Source organism: Onychomys torridus, chromosome 1 (assembly GCF_903995425.1).
Source record: "Onychomys torridus chromosome 1, mOncTor1.1, whole genome shotgun sequence".
NCBI classification, from domain to species: Eukaryota; Metazoa; Chordata; class Mammalia; order Rodentia; family Cricetidae; genus Onychomys; species Onychomys torridus.
Genome location: NC_050443.1, coordinates 15,371,463 through 15,391,032, shown reverse-complemented (window position 1 = coordinate 15,391,032; position 19,570 = coordinate 15,371,463). Strand labels below are relative to the sequence as shown.

General features: G+C 50.3%; 2 protein-coding genes across 6 annotated transcripts; one reads left to right on the top strand and one right to left on the bottom strand.

Moving 5' to 3' along the window:
- Positions 1 to 7,360, bottom strand: C1H19orf54 (chromosome 1 C19orf54 homolog). 2 transcript variants are annotated; one of them, XM_036179998.1, is made up of 7 exons: positions 7,091 to 7,360; positions 5,685 to 6,115; positions 2,946 to 3,014; positions 2,415 to 2,539; positions 1,532 to 1,661; positions 1,369 to 1,439; positions 1 to 435 (listed from the first exon to the last, which is right to left on the bottom strand). In XM_036179998.1, exons 2-7 carry the CDS (start codon positions 5,996 to 5,998, stop codon positions 95 to 97), a joined length of 1,050 nt encoding a protein of 349 aa, XP_036035891.1. In that variant the 5' UTR covers positions 5,999 to 6,115; positions 7,091 to 7,360; the 3' UTR covers positions 1 to 94. The 2 variants fall into 2 exon arrangements, with proteins under 2 accessions (XP_036035891.1, XP_036035900.1); XM_036180007.1 differs by having other exon boundaries at positions 221 to 280; positions 1,369 to 1,661.
- Snrpa (small nuclear ribonucleoprotein polypeptide A) lies at positions 6,981 to 18,701 on the top strand. 4 transcript variants are annotated; one of them, XR_004944294.1, is made up of 9 exons: positions 6,981 to 7,104; positions 7,640 to 7,734; positions 10,367 to 10,539; positions 11,899 to 12,075; positions 12,954 to 13,127; positions 13,522 to 13,610; positions 15,933 to 16,167; positions 16,364 to 16,439; positions 18,349 to 18,701. XR_004944294.1 is itself a non-coding variant. In XM_036180017.1 (7 exons), the coding sequence occupies exons 2-7, from the start codon at positions 7,662 to 7,664 to the stop codon at positions 16,090 to 16,092; spliced, it is 846 nt and encodes a 281-aa protein (XP_036035910.1). In that variant the 5' UTR covers positions 6,981 to 7,104; positions 7,640 to 7,661; the 3' UTR covers positions 16,093 to 16,311. The 4 variants fall into 4 exon arrangements, 2 of the variants coding, with proteins under 2 accessions (XP_036035910.1, XP_036035925.1); XR_004944293.1 differs by lacking the exon at positions 18,349 to 18,701 and having other exon boundaries at positions 16,364 to 17,919; XM_036180017.1 differs by lacking the exons at positions 16,364 to 16,439; positions 18,349 to 18,701 and having other exon boundaries at positions 15,933 to 16,311.
- Positions 18,702 to 19,570: the final 869 nt, after the last annotated feature.

The following is a 19,570-nucleotide window of genomic DNA, read 5'->3' as shown; positions in this document are numbered from 1 at the left end:
TCCTCAAGATACAGCTGTACTGTAGACATTGCACAGGGATGAAGCTGAGGCAGCCAATGGTGATGGAGATGTGGGCAAGGCAGGTGCCCCACCCTCAGCTAATGACTCCACTCTGTGGTCTAAGCAGCAGGACCTGGCCACAGAGGCCAGCCTGCACCCCACCAGCAGGTACCACGTACGCCCGCCCATCAGAGGCCCTTGCAGGAGAGAAGTCTGTCAGCTGCAGGTTGCTATCCCGGACTTGGTTGTAGTCCCACAGCTGGAAATGCCAACTCTTGCCCTGCTTGGAGAGAAGGAAGATGGCACCTGGGGAGCTTTCCTCTGGGAAGGATGGTAGTTGGTTGGGTACCCCAGGCACTGGGTGGAAGAGGCCTGGCAACTCAGAGTCTTCCATGTAGCCAGGGATTGGCACACTCTGCACACCTATCAGGACCCCTGGGGGACAGGAAGAGGATGTGAGTTGCCTGAGTTACAGCTAGGTGCCAGGGCTCCTGAATCCTCTGTGACCCTCCAGACCTTGCTGCCACAAGGTTAGGACTCTGTGGGTACAAGCTGGGCCTCTGGCTTCCAAGTCTCAGGTATCTGAAGCACATTGCAGATGGGGAGAGCACTGAAATGAAGAAGACCCCAACATCTCCAGCTGCCCCACAAAGACCCATACACAGAGCCAGATACACATCTGGAGGCCATGGTGCTGGCGACAGACACATGGAGTGTGTCAACCGTGTTCCATAGGAGTCACATGCCCATGGGGCAGCCGGAAGAGGAGGCAGGGCTGCCTCTGTTACTGAATGTGCACCATCCCCTCAGGGTTAAGGGTTGGGCTTGTGGCCTCCAGTGGGTGGTGCTGTGTTGGGAGGTGGGACCTTGCTGGAGAAGTGGATCTCTGGGGTGGGGCTGAAGTGCAGGTGCAGGGTTATAGTCCAATCTCCGGTGCTGGGTGGAGCACTCTGCTTCCGGGTCAACCGAGAACAAGCTGTGCCTCCACTGCCAGCACTGGTAGAGCCATCAGCTGCCACGCCCTCCCTTCCATGAACTATCCCCTGAACCGTGAGCCACAGAAACCGCTCAAATTGCTTCTCCCTCACCCCTCAATTTCCAGCTGGGCAACAGGCCCGGAGTGGTGGAGTCTAAAGAGGCTGGGCTGCGCCTGGATCCCCTTGCCCCGTCTGTGCTCCTATCCTGTTTGTGGGAACTCTTAATTGGCAGATACTCGAGGGACCTGATGCCTGCTGAGCTTTTTGCTACATAGCACATGGGAAAGAGGGAGGCCAGGCTCTTCTTCAGTGGTGATACAATGTGAACAGGGTTACTAGTGGGTGGAGAGATCTAAGAGCAGCATATGGGGTAAAGGTGGGGTGGACACACCTGTACTCACTGCCCAGTGGGCCTTATGGCCTTTCTTTTGACATGGCTCATGGTTGAAATCCTCATCATAGCTGGAGCTGGTGTTAAGGTCCAAACTGTGGTGTGGCCCTGGGTCCCACCCTTCACCATTCCTACCCTGCTCCCTTCCCTGGCCCTGGGATGCGGGATGAGCAAGGGATGTCCAGTGATGAGGTGCTTCAGGACCCGATCTCTGTTGGGACCACCCAGGCCACCACAGAGGAGCTCAGCCTCACAGTCCAAGGTCTCCCGGGCCAGTTTGGCCATGTCAGCCACTGGAGAAGGGAGAGAGAGGGGAGAGGGAGAGAGAGAGGAAGGGAGGGAGAGAGGGAGGGAGGGAGGGAAAGAAGGACAGAGAGGAAGAGAGGGAGAAAGTATGGATTAAATAAATAAATATATGAATGAGAACATTTCAAAATGGCTTATCATTTGTGTAAGTTCAGAAAACAAGGCACAAGCTGGGCCTGATGGCATAGAACTGTAATCCCAACTATTTCAGAGGTTGAATTAGGAGGATCAGATGTTCAAAACCTGCCTGGGCTACCCAGTGAGTTCAAGACCATGCTGAGCAATTTAGTGAGCCCATGTCTCAAATGGAAAAAAAAATGGCTAGAATTAGAGCTCAGTGGAGGAGCCCCTGCCTAGAATCCCCCAGTGAGGGGCTGGGGTGTGGCTCAGTGGTAGAGCCCCTGCCCAGAATCCCCCAGTGAGGGGCTGGGGTGTGGCTCAGTGGCAGAGCCCCTGCCTAGAACCCCCCAGTGAGGGGCTGGAGTGTGACTCAGTGGTAGAGCACTTGCCTTAGAGCCCTGTGTTCAATTCCCAGTACTATAAGTAAGGCACAAAAGGTCAGTTGTTTAACTACTTTGCCATAATAATGGCTTGACTTCTCCTGGTAACAGCTTTGGTCTTTACTGTAGTGGGCAGGCCAGGAAGAGGGAATGAGACCCCGCATGCACCTTCAGTGCCTCAGTTGTCCTAGAGAGGAGCCAGTGGAACTTAGGGCTAGAGGTATTTCCCAGGCAACTCACCAGAGAACATCTCGCCCTGCACCGTGTAGCCTCTCTCCATGGCTACCTGCACCAGTCTTTGCAGAGAGACGCTGTCAGGAGTTGACAGAAGAGTGCCTGCCATCCACAAGGCCACCAGTCCACACCTAGGAGAGACAGCCCACTCTGCGGCACATGCCATGTCTCTAATGAACTCCCCAGACCTCAGAGGAGGGGAGAGGTGTGTGGTCTAGAGGACTTGCCTCCCTTCCCATGCCAGGTAGAGAGAACAGGCTGGAAGGTGGGGACAAACCTGGGCTTCCTGGGAACAGGTACCAAAGTGGAGAGGAGATAGACCATTTCATCTGTGCACTCACTGGGGTTCATTCACTTACTCACTTGAACGGTCCTTCTGTGACACACACACACACACACACACACACACACACACATCATGATATGGGCTTTCTCTCTTCTCCCCAAGATGCCTGGGGGAAGGTGCTTGTCCCACAGTGCCAGCTTGGCCGTAGAAAACTGGCAGGGTCCTCTCGCATCAGGGCAGTGGGCACTTACTGAGGGCCTTCTTGGATGAGGGATGGTAGGTCAGCACAAAAGAGGATCCACTGCAAGTCACTTCGAAACCTGAAGCAGAACAGTAAGTCACAAGGGAACAGCTCTGAGCTCACTTCCTGGAGACTGAGCCATCCTAAGGCCCCAGGTCCACTCCCCTGCTGAGGCAGTAACGCCCCCCCACCCCAAGCCTCAGCTTTCTCATCTGAGGGTGGAGGTGGGAATCATCCTTTTGCCTGTTTCTTGCTGCTTCTCAGAGGGCTCGAAAGACAAAGAACAGGTGCAGAACCTGTGCAACCATGAGTCATAAAGATTTACCTGAGATGTCATGTGTCTATGAGGATGCTGGACTAAAGTCTATCAAGTTGTGCAAACAGGAAAATTGTATACTATGTGAATTATCTGTCAATAAAGATCTTATTAAAAAAAGGATTTACCTCAGAAAATTTCTAGAAGGTGATATGTTTTATACCCAAATGCTATTTTTTTTTTCTTTTTTTGTAGACATTATCTCCAAATGAAGCCTAGGCTAGCCTCCAGCCAATGGCAATCTCCCTGCTTTCGTTTCCCAGGTGTTGGGATTAAGTCGTGCTACCATGACCAGTGCCTGATTATTCTCCCCACCAGGGGCTGGTGTGATGGCTCAGTGGATAAGCATGCCTTCTGCTAAGCCTGACAATTTGAGGTGGAGTCCCAGGAGCCACTTGTGGGAAGGAGAGAACTGACTCATGCCAGGTATTTTCAGACCTCACATATACAAACACTGTAGCATACTTATATAGACACAATTAAATCGATTTAATTCAGCCTTGAGCAAAACCAGGTGACAATATGCTTAAGGCCCAAGAGATGGCCTCATTGATGAATCTGAGCAGGCCTGCACAGCCCTGCCCTGCCTGAGGTAGCCACATTGTTTCAGCCATCTCAGTCCCTCAAGGCTCAGGGCCATTGTCTGCTTTTTCTATTCCAAGGCCAGTGGGAGGGCAAAGCCAGGGGTAGTGATGGGGATGCTCACACACAGGGTGAATACACAAAGCTCCAGGATCTCTGCTGAGATAATCCTGACTACAGCAGGGCAGAAGCACCAAATCCCCTACTGGAGTTCAAGTGGAACTGTGGCTAAGTCACTGCCCCTAAGAGCTTCAGCTTTCTTTCATTTTAGATTTCCTTTGAGTTAAGTGTATGTGAGTGTCTGCCACTTGTGTGGATACCCAGAGGCCAGATGAGGTGCTGGATCCTCTAGATCTGGAGTTAGTTATATCACACCTTGTGGGTGCTGGGAAGTGAGGTCCTCTGCAAGAGCAGAGAATGCTCTTAACCACTGAGTTATCCTTCTAGCCCTCTGAGAGTCTCAGCTTTCTCAACCAGAAAACGGGAAAGTAACAGTTCCTGTTCTGTGAGGTTGCCGAGAGCAACACATATTAAAAAACTCAGTCAACCATGGTGATTCATGTTGGCAGGACTGCTTGGGCTATATAGACTTTCGGTCAGCTTGAGCTAGAGTGTGACACTGGGTCAAAATTAAAAAACAGACCAGTATGGTCGTGCACACCTTTAATCCCAGCACTTTGGAGGGGGAGACAGGTGGATCTCTGTGAGTTCCAGGCCAGCCTGGTCTACATAGTGAGTCCCAGGCCAGCCTGGTCTACATAGTATATTCCAGGCTAGCCTAGGCTATATACAGAGACCCTGTCTCAAACCACCACCACCGAACATCTGGTGGTGGTAATATATACCTGTCATCTTCTGAAGTGGAGGAAGAAGGAACAGGTGTTCTCAACTACATAGAGTTTGAGGTCAGCCTGGGCTACGTGAGACCTTATCTCAAAAACAACAAAAAAGTAAAGCAAAGTAAACAAATCCTTTTAATCTGACATATACTATCTACGTGGTGTGACAGGTGTCTGCATTCAATTCGCATAATGGTGGCTGGGGCGCTTGGTGTGCCTTATAAGTGTGGTTGGGGAGTTTAAGAATTTCCCTTCCTTCCTTCCTTCCTTCCTTCCTTCCTCCCTTCCTCCCTCCCTCCCTCCCTCCCTCCCTCCCTCTCTTCTTCCTTCCAAAGCTCTGAGATAACAGTCACGTGCCCCTATGCCAGGCACTGGGAGTTTCTTATCAGTTTGGACAGGGGCCTGTGGTCTCTTCTCTACCCTCTTCCCTGACTGCCCGTGTCCCTGGGTGCATCATATTTCTTCCTGAGACCTTGAGTTCTATTCATGACCTCCAGTCCTAACAGTAGTCCTGTTCTGAGCAAAGCCTTTCCCTGGCTATCAGAAACCCGAGGACAGTCCAAATTCCTTCACCCAGCCTGCCGCGCTCGACGTGGGCTGCTGCTCGCCTACTCCCCAGCTCCTCTTTGTTAGTTCTTTGAAAGCAACACATACACCTCTACTAGAGATGCTGCCTGCTCTCCTGACACAGGCTTCCATAACTTGCTCACTCACTAGCATTTGTAGCTGCTTCTCTTTCAGAAGCCACCACTGAGTTACACACTTTCTTTGGGCCCTATTATCACAACCCTGGCTAATCTGGGAGCCACTGTCTGGAGGGGCAGAAGCATCGGCCTCTGCCTCAGAACTAGGGATGTGCAGGAGCTGCGCTCTCTGCGGCTGGAGGCCAAGCACTGAAGAGCTAGGGAGAGGACTTAAGAAATGGGAACCCCGAGACAGGGTGGCTGAAGTGAGCTGCAAACCCAGGTGGTTGGATGAGACCGGGGTGATGTTGAGGGTTTGGAGAGCCTACCGGTCCTTGTGTAGCTTCAGAAGCCTCTTCACATCTTCTCTGCCTTTGGGGACTGGGCTAGCCTTCTCCAAGGCCTCCTTCAGGAGCCGGCTCTTCTCCAGGCCGTAGACATGAGGGGGAACAACCTCCACAGCAGAGGGCGGAGGTGGCGGTGGGGGGGGGGGTGGAACAGAAGCCTGGAGACTACAGGGAAGGGGTGGCAAAGCTAAGTCCAGGGGACTTGGGGGTAAAGGAGGTGAAATGTTGGGGTCTTGGGGCTCGTGGATTATTGGAGGGATTGTGGGTTTTAGAGGGAAGGAGCATGGAGAAGTCATGTAGAGTCTTCAGGAAGAGCTGATGTGCAAATAATATGATCCTCCCAAATCTCTTATGGATGGAGATCTAAGTTTTTGGAGCAACTGGATGTGGTATTCAGGCCTCCACATAGAAACCTGTATTAAAAATTAAAAAAAAAAAAAAAAAAAAAAAAAAAAAAGCCGGGCGGTAGTGGCACACACCTTTAATCCCAGCACTCGGGAGGCAGAGGCAGGCGGATCTCTGTGAGTTCAAGGGCAGCCTGGGCTACAGAGTGAGTTCCAGGACAGGCTCCAAAGCTACACAGAGAAACCCTGTCTCAAAAAATCAAATAAATAAACAAATAAACAAACAAAAAATAAATAAAAATTAGAGTTGAATTGCAGAATATGGTGCCTGAACCTGGTTGAAACAGTGGAAACAGAAACTGGGTTAAATCAAATGATGAAGGATCCTGAAGGGTGGACTGTGCTACGGGGCTGGGGCTACATTAGGAGGGAAATTTTGGAGCTAGCTAGTATTAGTCACTTCTGTAATAAGGAGGCTCAGATCTGGGGTGTGGTGTGGGGTGACCTGCCTCATCTCACATCCCTGGCTCGAATCTGAAACGTTACTATTGACCTTAGGAGCTAGAGGTCAAGAGGTTAAAAAGGCACACGGCAGGGAAAACAGCCTAGCGGTGGGCAGGGTCCTGGAATCAGCCGGGAAGTATGAGAGTTGCAACAGCCCAGGCGATCAAGGGTCGACTAAGACGCTAGCTATACCGCTCGACTGGGGAACAGAACTCAGGAACACACTTCCGCCGGGAGTCAGCCTCCACCGCCCTTTCTCATCCCCCGTGACAGAACTCGCAACCAGTACAGCGTTCCGTGGCGATCACGTGACCCAAGGCCGCTGGCGGAAAAGGAAGAGGCGTGGCTTCCGACGTGCGGTCTGGAAGGCACCTGAGCTCGAGCCATGTCCCGATTGGCCAGAAGCTCGTAGCCTCCTTTGATTGGTCTGTCCACTCCGGGAGGGGGGCGGGAATTATCACACGGGCGGGAACCCAAGTGTTCCTTTCATCGGCAGGCGCTGAGGCCGGGGCAGAGACTTACTCTAAACAGTCAACCTACCGAGTTTGCGCGCGGTGAGCATCTCGCGGAGCGGGCAGCTGGGTGTCTGAGCAGAGTAGCGTGGCGGGCGCGGCGGCTCAGGTAGTGAATCCCCGCGGGTGTAGACGCCCCCTTGGCGCTGGGGAGGCGGGTGGAGCACTTGGCGTCGGCCCTTCGGCTGCGTCACTTCGAGAGACCTCTTTTTGAGAGACTAGGATGTCCCAAATCGGTCCCTACTTTCTGAACTGGCCCCGACATCCGGGCTCTTTTTTCCTCCCGGGACGCCGTTCGCGCGCGTGGACTAATGGGAATCGCCGCTTGGTACGCTCTGCTTGCCAGGACTCGTAGAGCATTCTGGGATTCGTAGTTACCCTCTGGATCCCCTTAGCACGCGGGCTGGAGAAGCGGAGTCCTACGCTGGCTTTGTTGCCAAGCTGTGCCATCCTTCCCCAATTCCGATCTTACCCAACTTCCTCTTGAAAGCGACCCTTGAGCAAAGCCTATCAGCCCTTAGGAACAAAGAATTTTGGGAAACATAGGGCTGAAGCCTCCTCTTTCTCTCCCTTTAAGCTGTCCCTGAGCATCTCACACCATGGCAGTTCCTGAAACCCGTCCCAACCACACTATTTATATCAACAATCTCAATGAGAAGATCAAGAAGGATGGTAAGTTTTGGGATAGCCTGTACTCTAGGGGATCTCACGTGAGCTGACCCCTAACACCTCTAGCATCCACTTTTGTTTCTCAGCCATCCCCATTCAGTCTGTTAAGAGTTAACTTAGGCCTTTGTACACACCGAGTCCTTGGTTTCCAACACACCTCAACCACCCTTTAAACTGCTTTTTAACCTGCACATTGTTGATAATCTTCAGTCTTCACTCACTGGTCCCTTCTTTCTGTGAAACCTTTGGGGATCTTTTTCTCCATCAAGCCCAGCTCAGTCTGCTATCATGGAGACTCTCCCTGTCCACTGGCCTCTGGGTGGTGGTCTTAGTGATTGATGAGTAGTGAGTGCTATGTAACATGGGTGATGTATTCAGGATTCTATAGTCTTGGATATATTTAATTCTCACGAGCCTCTCAGATTAAGAAATTGGAATTTGGGTGGCATAACTTGCTTGAGATCAAATAAGAAAAATTGGGACATAAGTGGGATACTGGTTAAGCAAAGTCTTGTACTGGGCTGGGTGGCAGAGGCCATAAATCTGTTACTTAGGGAGAGTGGCAGAGAAGAAGCCAGTTTGGGCTGCATGATCAGAACAAATGAAAAAGAAACCAAAGACAATTTTTCTCTGGGTGTGGTGGTGCAGGCCTATAATCCAGTCCTCAGGAGACGGAGGCAGGAGGATCTTGAGTTACCGACCAGCCGAGGCTACATACAAGGCCCCACTCCTTGTCAATACATTTGCCCCAGCCTGGAGCAAGTATCCTGAGAACACTGAGAAGGATCTGGCCCAGCCAGGTCCACAATTCAGTTTCCATCGGGATCCAGCACCACCAGCCTCTCCAAAGTGCTTCACGCCATAGCAAACAGGACTCACAGTAAAGCAGAGGGTTCCTTCTGTTCCCTAGGCCTGGGAAGGGCAGCCACTGTGTGTGAAGGGAGCTGAGATGCTGCTGCCACTTGGGGATGGATACTGGAAAAGGAATGGAAAATGTGTTGTGAGGCATAGGACTGAAGTCCAGCTTCTGTGGAGGCCCATGCAGGCAGATGCCAAACTCGACGTCTGTCAGGGCCACAGAATAGTTCAGGCCTAGCTTGAACAACTTAATAAGACACAGTCTCAGAAGTGTCGAAAAGGGGTGTGGGGCTGGAGTGCCAGAAAAATGGCTGGTGTCTCTAAATTGTCCAGGCTGTGGAGTTACTGTGTGAGTGATATTGCCTTATGGAGTTACCTTGCTAAAGCACTTCGTGGTGGCTCATTCCTCGGTGTTTTGTTGTTGTTGTTGTTTTTTGACAGGGTCGAGCTAGCCTCTTGAGTACTAGGATTAAGATGTGTGCCCACCTTTAATCGCAGCACTCAGGAGGCAGAGGCAGGTGGATCTCTGAGTTTGAGGCCAGCCAGGGCTACACAGAGAAACCCTGTCAGAAAAGATGTGTATCACTACTACATCTGACTGGGCTGGGCTTATAGCTTTGCTTTTTTTTGTTTTTGTTTGTTTTTGTTTGTTTGTTTTTGTTTTTAGTTTTAAAGACAAGGTCTTACCATGTAGTCCTGGCTGGACTGGATCTCTATGTAGACCAGACCAGGCTGGCCTTTCCTTCTTGAGTGCTGGGATTAAATATGTACCACCATACCCAGCTGTTTTGTTTTTATAGATGGTCTCATGTACCATAGGCTGGCCTCAAACTTACTGTGTAGCAGAGAATTACTTCGAGTACCTGATCCTTCTGTCTCGAGCTCCTGAGTCCTGGGATTCAGCCTTGGGCCATCTTGTCCAAGTCACAGGCCTGTAGCTGTTAATGAGGGATTGTCAGTAAGTGAACTTGTGACGTCACGTGGAGAAGACAAGCAGGATAAGGAGAACAAGAGGGGCATGTCCACAGTGCAGTTGGAGAGGGCCTCTTGGCGGTGGCAGATTTATGTCGAAACTGAAGGGGCTAGAGGAGGGCAGTCTTGGGAACGTCGGGGAAAGGACATTCCATGAAGAGAGTGCAAGGGCTAAGGTGTGCTTAGAGACTAGGAGGTCATGCTTGTGACTCAGAGACCGAAGCAGGGCGGCTGCTCAGAGTTTGAGGTTCTAGAATCAGACTCCATCTCACATTTTAAAAAAGGCACTTCAGACTTAAGACAGGACCAGGAGCCTGGCTTTGCGGGAGACCTGATGGCAAGAAGTACGTGTGCTTGCTTTTTCAATAGCGAATGTGGAGCAGATACTGCAGCTGATCGGGTCATGTAAACATGTCCACTTGAGTAGTTCTTGGCTGTTTCTCTTATTGTGGGTGTTTTGTTTTTTTGTTTGTTTGTGGTTTTGTTTTGGTTTTTGTTTTGTTTTGTTTTGCTTTTTCAAGACAGGGTTTCTCTGTGTAAACCTGGCTGTTCCAGAACTCACTTTGTAGACCAGGCTGACTTTGAACTCACAGAGATCCACCTGCCTCTGCCTCCCGAGTGCTGGGATTAAAGGTCTGTGCCACCACTACCCAGCAGTTGTGGGTTCTTGAGCTGTAGCTTTCTGGGTATTGTGTCAGTTGGCAGGGGATCCTCATTTGGGCTGTCTGTTCTCTAAGGATAGTACACACCCCAGGATACAGTGCCTGGCCTTTGTCACAGTGTGTGCTGTCTTCCCTGAACACAGAGCTGAAGAAGTCCCTGTATGCCATCTTCTCCCAGTTTGGCCAGATCCTGGATATCCTGGTGTCTCGGAGCCTGAAGATGAGGGGCCAGGCCTTTGTCATTTTCAAGGAGGTCAGCAGCGCCACTAATGCCTTGCGTTCCATGCAAGGTTTCCCCTTCTACGACAAGCCCATGGTGAGCATCTTGAATTTGAAGGTGGTTGGTTTGTGCGCGTGTGTGCGCGTGTGTGTGTGTGTGTGTGTGTGTGCGCGCGCTGCAGGAGACTAGGTGGGTGTGGACCTGTGACCGCAGTGTTCTCTCAGGATGCTACTTTTTCTTGCTGTTCCTCTACATTCAGTGTTCTTATACTGGGGCTGTGGGGACACAGATGATCAAGAAACTGAGCACAGTGCCTCATAGGAGGCTGAGGCAAGAGGATTGCCAGCTGTTCCAACCCAACCTGGAGTATAGGATGGGAGCTTGCCTAAAATTCTTCCACCAAATATAGGCCCCAACCGAAGTGAACAAAGATTCCCTAAGCCCTCCTCTTCTTCCAAACCTACAGAATGTTCTCCTGGCTCCACTGGGAGCCGTATTCTGACCAAGCCTTGTTCTTCCCTTGGTTCCACATGTGCGGGTCCACCCACCCAGGCCTGGGCCTCGAATTCACAGAGATCCGCCTGCCTCTGCCTCCAAGTGCTGGGATTAAAGGCGTGCGCCACCACTGCCCGGCTTACACAGGGCCTTTTGAGAGCGCTCATTACTCATCACAACACTGCCTCCCCTGCCTGGAAAAGCACAAAGGGTCCCCTTTGTCCTTGTGACCTTACCTTCTTCCCCTTTAATCCTTCTCAGTGTAGCTAGGCAGAAATGGAACTTGGCATCCCTCTGCCTCAGTCTCCTGAGCAGCTAGAGTCCCAGGCCCAGCCCTCTTCATCCCTTAGCTCCCTCCCTGGCTGTTCTCTGGCTACACGCTCCATGTGTTCATGGGCTTTGATCTCCATCCCTTTGTGTTTGCTCTTTTGTAAGCATTGGATCTGCAAAGTTCGTTCTGCAGCACTCTAGGTGCACTTCTGAGCATGGGACTTTAAAGGAAACTATTTACTGCTGGGCATGGTAGCGCATGCTTTTACTTCTAGGGAGACAGAGGCAGATGGGTCTCTGAGTTCTAGGCCAGCCTATTCTACATAGGGAGTTCCAGGCCAGCCAAGTCTACATAGTGAGACTCTTGTCTCAAAAAAATGTTTTTAAGTATCTTATTTTTATGAGTCTGAGCATTTGTCTGGGTTCTTCATAGGAGAGCCTGTAAGCACCTACCCTGGCTTACTATTACCAGCTTACTGTAGTCCAGGTACTGCTCCTTCCAGGCCCTTAGACCTATTAAGTTCCTACCACAATCCTGCCAAGTGGAAAATATCCCCATTTTACAGATGAGGAAGTTGTGGCCAAGCAGTCTCTATAGTTTTCTTAGCAAGCTCCTCATGAGGTCTCATTTTGAACTCTGGTAGTTTTCTCTGATTTTCATGACCTTGACCTGTCTGTTCTGATCGGTAGCGCATCCAGTACGCCAAGACTGACTCAGACATCATTGCCAAGATGAAGGGTACCTTTGTGGAGAGGGACCGCAAACGAGAGAAGAGGAAACCCAAGAGTCAGGAGACGCCAGCTGCCAAAAAGGCTGTTCAGGGTGGGGCAGCTGCCCCCGTGGTGGGCGCTGTCCAGCCTGTACCGGTAAGCAGGGGCACGGGAACATGTCTCTTTCTGTCAGGCCTTCAGCCGCGTGGCCTGGTGTGGCGGTAGATTGAGGGACTTGTTCCATTGGGTTGGGTGGGTGGAGGAGTGTCTTTTGAGTGCCTCTTCCCCAGCATGTACTTGATTGGTTTTTTGTTTTTTTGTTTTGTTTTGTTTTTTGTTTTTTGTTTTTTATTTTTTGAGACAGGTTTCTTTGTAGCTTTGGAGCCTGTCCTGGACTAGCTTTGTAGACCAGGCTGGCGTCGAACTCACAAGATCCACCTGCCTCTGCCTCCCGAGTGCTGGGATTACAGGCGTGCGCCACCACTGCCCGGCCTACTTGATTGGTTTTGATGGTCTGTCCTTTGCACACTTGTCTCCTGGTTCCCATTCCTTGATTTTGGTTTTGTTCTGTGTATCTTTACTTACGTATGTGTCCTTTTTATTTGGGACTGTATGTGGATGTATGTGCACACGAGTGCAATACCTGTGGAGGCCAGAAGAGGGCATTGGGTCCTCTAGAGCCAGAATCACAGGAAGTTGTGAGCTGCCTGACTGGGTGATGGGAACCAAACTGTTGTGGTACCCACTCCTAACCACTGAGCCATCTCTCCAGCCCCCCTCTAGTTTCTTTTTATAGGTCAAACAAAGTTGGGCCATACTCTGATTGCACCCTTAACTTTTTCAAATCCCTGTTCTGGTTTAGCATTCCTTCTTGAGTCCAGTCTTCAGCTTTGCACGCTTTGGTGTTTGTTGGGTGCTGTTTTGTTTTGTTTTGTTTTTTAATCTTTTCAGGTGTGGGTCTTTCTCTTTCTGTCTCTCATCTCTGACCTCTTCCCTGACCTGTAGCCCACCAGTCCTACCTCTCTTCTCCACAGGGTATGCCACCGATGACTCAGGCACCCCGCATTATGCACCACATGCCAGGCCAGCCTCCTTACATGCCACCACCTGGCATGATCCCACCACCGGGCCTTGCTCCTGGCCAGATCCCCCCTGGGGCCATGCCCCCACAGCAGCTCATGCCTGGACAGATGCCGCCTGCTCAGCCTGTAAGTGACCCCCACCTCTTACCCCAGGTCTCACAAGCATTGTCTGCAAATAGAAGTGGAGAAATTACACGGGGCTCTTAGGTCAGGTGGGAGGTGGCACTGGAGCCGAGCTCCATGAGTGCTGAGCCATCCGGGGACAGAGGGGTTGGCCTGTATGCTGGTCGGGGGAAGCAGGATGAGGCTCAGTCAAGGTCTGCAGTCTGGGGTAGTGCATGCACTAGGGACCAGCTGTGCACCATGTCCTGTCCTAGCCCCAGCACACAGTGGTGGCAGACGCTGGAAGGTCTCTCTCTGCTGCCTTGGGCGAAAGACTGGCCAGCGTGGAGAGCAGAGTGTAGTACCAGGCATCCTTCTCAGGGTATTCCTGCTCATTGGCAGCCATCTCTCCCCATAGCTCTCCGAGAATCCACCCAATCACATCCTGTTCCTCACCAACCTGCCTGAGGAGACCAACGAGCTCATGCTGTCCATGCTTTTCAATCAGTGAGTGGGGCTTCTGGCTGGGCGGGTGGCTTCCCGTGTTCCGGTGGCCATTCTAGTGTCTGAAAGTATGAACGGGGAAAGGAAGATGGGTCAGAGGGGCTCCCAGTGCTGTGGGCACCATGTGTTTTGGGTCCTGGACTGCCTTTTGTGTCTGACATTGCAGAACAAGGGAAAATAAAAGAGGAGCAAAATGTGGAGCTGGTTTAGACCTGCATGAGCCAGCCTGTTCCAAAAATGGCAAGGGGCACTGGGGACCCCAGGAACTGGCCCTTGCGGTGTGATGGAGCCTGTAGACCTTTAGCTGAGGGAGTAGGGCTGAGTGGTCCTATCGTCATGCTCTTGAGCACCTCTTACGGAAATGCCGTGTCAGCCCTGGCTGTAGTGGCAGTGAACGCAGGGAGTCTCTGTACTTGGAAGGCTGAAGAGGAGGATTGAGGTCGGGGTCCTTCTCTACTATGTAGCCTTGGCCACATGAGACCCAAAGTGGGGTGGTACTGGATACCTATCTAAAGAGGCTGTCAGGCTTGTCTGTGTTGTGGAGGGAGGGTCAGTCCTGGAGCATGGAAGGTTTTCTAAAGATTTTCTTAGATTTATTTTTAGTTATGCATGTGCCTGTGTGTATGTGCCAGAAGCATCAGAAATCCCTGAACTGGAGTTTTAGGTGGTTGTGAGCGGCCTGACAGTGGTGCTAGGAACTGAACTTGGGTTCTCTGCAAGAGAGTTCTTGCTCTTAACTGCCGGGTCCTTTCCAGCCCCTCCCCTGTGCTTCTTTATGATTAAAAACAGGCAGTTTATATAGCTCAGGCTAGCCATCCTCCTGCCTCCGTCTCTCAGGTGTGACCTATATCTGGGCTTGGATGGTTCTTTTGTTTGTTTGATTTTTGTTTTTTGAGACAAGGTTTCTTTGTGTAGCTTCTTTATTTATTCATTCATTCAATTATTTATTCATTCATTTTCTGGGACAGAGATTTTCTGTGTATCCTAGGCTGTCCTAGATTTCACTCTGTAAACCAGGCTGGCCTTGAACTTACAGAGATCTGCCTCTGGCTGGGTTCTTTATAATTATGCAGAAGGAAATTTTGAGAGACTAAATAAAGCTGGAAACAGTAGAGCTGGTATGCCATCTCCACAAAACTGCCTACTTGGAGACTGCTGATGGGAAGATGTCTGTTGAACAGAGTGAAGTTAAACAGGTGTGATAGCATCTTATAATCCCCAGTGCTCAGGCTGAGGGTCAGAGTCCAGCCTGGGCTACTGACAGACCCTGTGTCAACAAAGCAAAATAAGATGAAGGTGAGAGAGTGGCCAGGCGATGGTGGCCCGTGCCTTCATCCCAGCACTCAGGAAGCAAGATCAGTTCTTGCAGGTGGATCTCTGAGCCTACAGAGCAAGTTCCAGGACAGCCAGGGTTACACAGAGAAACCCTGTCAGGAAAAAAATATAAACAGAAACAAAAACAAAAAAATGAGAGTAGTGATTGGTGCCAGTTTCAGGGACTGAGGGTGGACTTTGGGGGAAGGAAGCAGGGATGCCAGTGTCTTGGTTGGTCTACATTGTGGTGGTTTGATTATTTTAAGACTTTTCATTCGACAGTGTTTATGGTAGGGATTCTGCCTGTGTTTTGTCCAGGGAATCTTTGGGTATAGGGTCTTGTAGTAGGAATCTTAAAGGTTCTTATTAATAAAATCAAACCCAAGGCCAGTTATTGGGGTAAATGCTGGAAGATCAGAGAAGCAAAACAAGCCACAGCTATCTCACCTTACCAGTTCCTCAGCTGGTCTTGTTTCCTCAGACTGCAAGCTTCTGAGTCCTCCTTCACATGAATCTCAGCTGAACTGTGCTGCTCCAAAGCCTGAATGCTAAACCAGCCAAATGCTTCTAGTTTCTGGTCTTCACGCCTTATATATCTTTCTACTTTCTGCTGTCACTCCCTGGGATTAAAGGCTGGGTTTCTGGGATCAAAGGCATGTGTCACCATGCTTGGCTGTTTCTAATGTGGCCTTGAACACACAGATCCGGCTAGCTCTGCCTCCCAAGTGCTGGGATTAAAGGAGTGTACCACCGCCCAACTTCTGCTATAGCTTGCTCTGGCCCATTTCCTAGCCACCATTTTTGGTTCTGTATCTAGTGGCTGTCTGTTCTCTGACCCCAGATAAATTTATTAAGGTGAACAATATTTTGGGCAACACAATACCACCACAGGTCTGGGTTTTGCATGATGGGAAGGAAGCTTAGCATCTCTGGGCTCTGTCATTTTGTTAGTGCCAAAATAATGGGGGAATGCTCACATGATCTCTGAGGGCTGCTGTTCCCTCCTCCCAGGTTCCCTGGCTTCAAGGAGGTGCGTCTGGTTCCTGGGCGGCACGACATCGCCTTTGTGGAGTTTGACAACGAAGTGCAGGCTGGGGCAGCACGAGATGCCCTGCAAGGCTTTAAGATCACGCAGAACAATGCCATGAAGATCTCGTTTGCCAAGAAGTAGCGCCTTCCCCCATGGGGCATCTCAGTCCCCATTCTGGGGCTGCCCTTTCCCTCCCCTTTGGCTCAGTCCTTGAAGGTAAGTCCCCCTTGGGGGCCTTCTCAGAGCCGTGAGTGAGTGTGTGGTTGCCACACAGCATTGTACCCAGAGTCTGTCCCCAGACATTGCACCTGGCGCTGTTAGCTTGTGATTAAAGTGGTTTTTTTGAGGTTTGGTTTTTCACTACTATTGTCTTTTATTTCTTTGTCTTCCTTGGTTTCCTCCACATGGAAAGTTTGGATCTCATGGCCTCTGCGAGTTTACAATCTTGGAAAACACACAGGAGTATAACAGTATTAACCACACTTAAGGTACATTGACAGCTTTGGCAGGGTGTTTTGTTGTTGTTTGTTTGTTTGTTTGTTTTGTCTCAAGTCATCTAGGGCAGAAACAAGACCCCCGTGTACATTTGGGCAAGTTGTGTTCTACACAAGGATAGTCCTGCTTTGGAAGGGCACATCAGAAGCCTGCTTCTGCTTCTGCACTCTCATTAAAGAGGAATAGCTCAGTGAAGACTGTCCCCATAGCATTTGAAGGAGGACAAAGCTGGTGCTTGCGTCACTTAGGGACTCCCATGTTACTGCAGAAGGTTGAGTGGAAACATCTCTCTCTCCACATTGGCCTGGTGACTGTGACATGTGGGTTCAGCCTATCTGGTTTGCAGTTTGGGACCTCCCTAGTTGGCACTCAGTGGGCAGTTAGTGTCCCCACTGTGAGCTTTGTTTTCTCTCTTTGTGAAAAGGACTCCTGTTACTGCCATGGTCAGTAGTGGTCCTATTTGTTCCTATAAACACCACCAGGCTCTTAGCCAGCAATCAGAAGACTCAGCTGAAGAAAACTTGGAAGCGAAAATCAAAGCTGCTAGACAGCCTGTGGTCCTAGTACCCAGAAGGCTGAGACCGGGATTGCCCTGAGTTCCCTGGCAGCCTGAGCTGCTGTGGTGGGGGCCGTAGAGCTGAGAACAGTTAGGATGATGGGGTGGAGATGTTAGTGGTGCTGGGTTTGTAGAGGTGTTCAGTTTCATCTCTGCCCCTGATAAACTCCTCCCTGACTCTAAGCCAGAGTGATTATTCTCTGCCTGCCATGGGATTCTCTGCCTGGCAGTTCAGAGGTCAAGGTACACTGAGTCACTTGCTCTGATCTTGACAAGTGACTGAACTCTGGAGCCAAGGCAGAAAATGGAAATCAAAGCACAGCAGTGTAGAGTTGCCAGTAAGGCCCGAAGCACCCGGAGCCACCGGAATAGTGGTCAGTGCATTTCTGGAGGCAGTGCAAAGATCCTGAGGTGGGAAGGGGAGGTTCTACCTCACCGACCGAGTGCAGTGTGCTCCTGAGTGTAGTGAGGGAGAGGAATACAGGGTGGGCAGTGAAGCTGCTGTGGTCACATGGGTTTGTGAAGTTTGTGTGTGGTTAGGTTAGTCCCGGTCTTCTAACATGGCTGTGGTGTCTGTGCTTTTTAAATCTGCTTGTGTGTTTGAACTGGTGACCTGCTTCAGAAGCAAAACCTCCGCCCGAGTCTACAGGACTTTTTCCCCGTCTTCATTTTTTAAGATGGGGCTGGGGTGGGGTATCAGGCCCCGCACCTAACCCCAATTCACTGTTGTAGCCTGCACCTTCCCAATGCTTATAAGCATCTCCCATCACATCTAGCCTCTTCTATTTCAACTCAACTGAGCATTGATCACATGTAACACCTGGAACTTTGGCAGTTGAGGTGTGATGGTAAACTAGCAACTTCTTTTCTTTTCACAAGGTCACAGAATCCATTATTTCCATAGGGTTTTGTTTTTGTTTTTTTTGGACACAGAGTTTATGTAGCCATGGCTGTCCTGGAACTAGTTCTGTAGACCAAGCTGGCCTTGAACTCACAGAGACCCACCTTCCTCTGCCTCGGAGTGGGATTAAAGGTGTGTGCCACCACAGCCCAGCTTTCTAAATCCTTTTACCTCATTCCTTGTAGAAAGCATGAAACTTTTTGGCTAATGCCCACCTCTCCCTAGGGAGAGTGGAGAGACCACTCAGCAGTTAAGATCACTTTGCTCTTTCAGAGGACCCAAGTTTGATCCTAGCACCCCCATCACTTCATAATCTCCTGTAACTCTAGCCCCACGGATCTGATGCCCTCTTCTGGCTTCCATAGGCAACTGCACTCATGAGCACATACACATAAATAAAGTTCTAAAAATAAATGTTTTTCCTGGTGTGTTCTGTGTATTCCAGATTGATTTTAAATTCACAGTCCTCCTACCCCAGAATCCCAAATGCTGCAAGTACAGGTACATGCCAGCACTCTTGGCAGCATCGCTCACTCTGTGCCTTGAGTCTACTATGAAGTACAGTGAGGATGACTTGGACACAGCAGTGGGGCCTAGCCTTGGTCTCCTACCAATGATGAGTGGCTGACACGTACAACGTGGACGGAAGTCTGATCACATCCCTGGCGTGCTGGTGGAACTGAGTGAGGCTGCAGTACTCAAAATGACTTGAAATTTGAAATTAAAAACTACTAAAGGGCCGGAGAGACGCTCCGCGGTTAAGAGCACCGGCCGCTCTTCCAGAGGTCCCGAGTTCAATTCCCAGCACCCACATGGTGGCTCACAGCCACCTGTGATGAGATCTGGCGCCCTCTTCTGGCCTGCAGGGATACATGTAGGCAGAACACTGAACACATAATAAATTTAAAAAAAAAGTATTTCTAGAATTTTTCATTTAGCATTTCCAGGTTATCTGTAACCATAGTAAGCCATGGGTAAGAATAGTGAAAGGTTTCTTAATAGCAAAAATAATGTTATAATACAATAATATATGATGTATACAAATAATATAAAGACTGAGCCGGCAGTGGGAAGCAGACCTGGATCTCTGTGAGTTCCAGGCCAGCCTAATCTGCAAAGCGGGTTCTAGGACAGCTAGAGCTATTACAGAGAAACGATAAAGGCTGCCTTTTGTTGGTTTGGGGGAGGGCTGGAAAGATGACTCAGTAGGTAAGAGAGCACTGGCTGCTCTTGCAGAAGACTGGAGTTCGATTCCCAGCACCCACATGTCAGTTCACAATTGTCTTACTCCATTTCCAGGGGATCCAAGGGCATCAGTCACACACCCACATACACAACTCAAAGTCAGACAAAACGTGATAAATTTAATACAAAAAGACCGGGAAAAGGGCCTTGTGTCAGCCCCCTGAGCCCACCCGCCATAGTCAACAGTCAGTGTATACAGTCCATCCAGTCCAATTCCTATGAGCAATGGATCCTTCAGCAGTCATCAGGGCTTGGAGGCAGACCCTCCCCCAGCCCAACCTTCCGATGAAGCACCACCTTTAGGTCAAATGACTCAAGGATTTCTGACCCACCAAAAGGCTATTGGTAATTTTCCTTGCTGTTACTGGCACCCTCACACATTGGAAGCACCAAGTGCTGGGTTCAAGTTACTGCATTTGGAG

Coding starts and splice junctions, on each gene's coding strand:
- C1H19orf54 (XM_036179998.1), bottom strand. CDS start 5,998: ATGACTTCTCCATGCTCCTTCCCTCTAAAACCCACAATCCCTCCAATA. Junction 1,662..2,414: donor GCAGGGCGAGATGTTCTCTG/GTGAGTTGCCTG, acceptor TCCCTTCTCCAG/TGGCTGACATGGCCAAACTG. Junction 436..1,368: donor CCACTGGGCAGTGAGTACAG/GTGTGTCCACCC, acceptor CCTGTCCCCCAG/GGGTCCTGATAGGTGTGCAG.
- Snrpa (XM_036180017.1), top strand. CDS start 7,662: ATGGCAGTTCCTGAAACCCGTCCCAACCACACTATTTATATCAACAAT. Junction 10,540..11,898: donor CCTTCTACGACAAGCCCATG/GTGAGCATCTTG, acceptor TCTGATCGGTAG/CGCATCCAGTACGCCAAGAC. Junction 13,128..13,521: donor AGATGCCGCCTGCTCAGCCT/GTAAGTGACCCC, acceptor CTCTCCCCATAG/CTCTCCGAGAATCCACCCAA.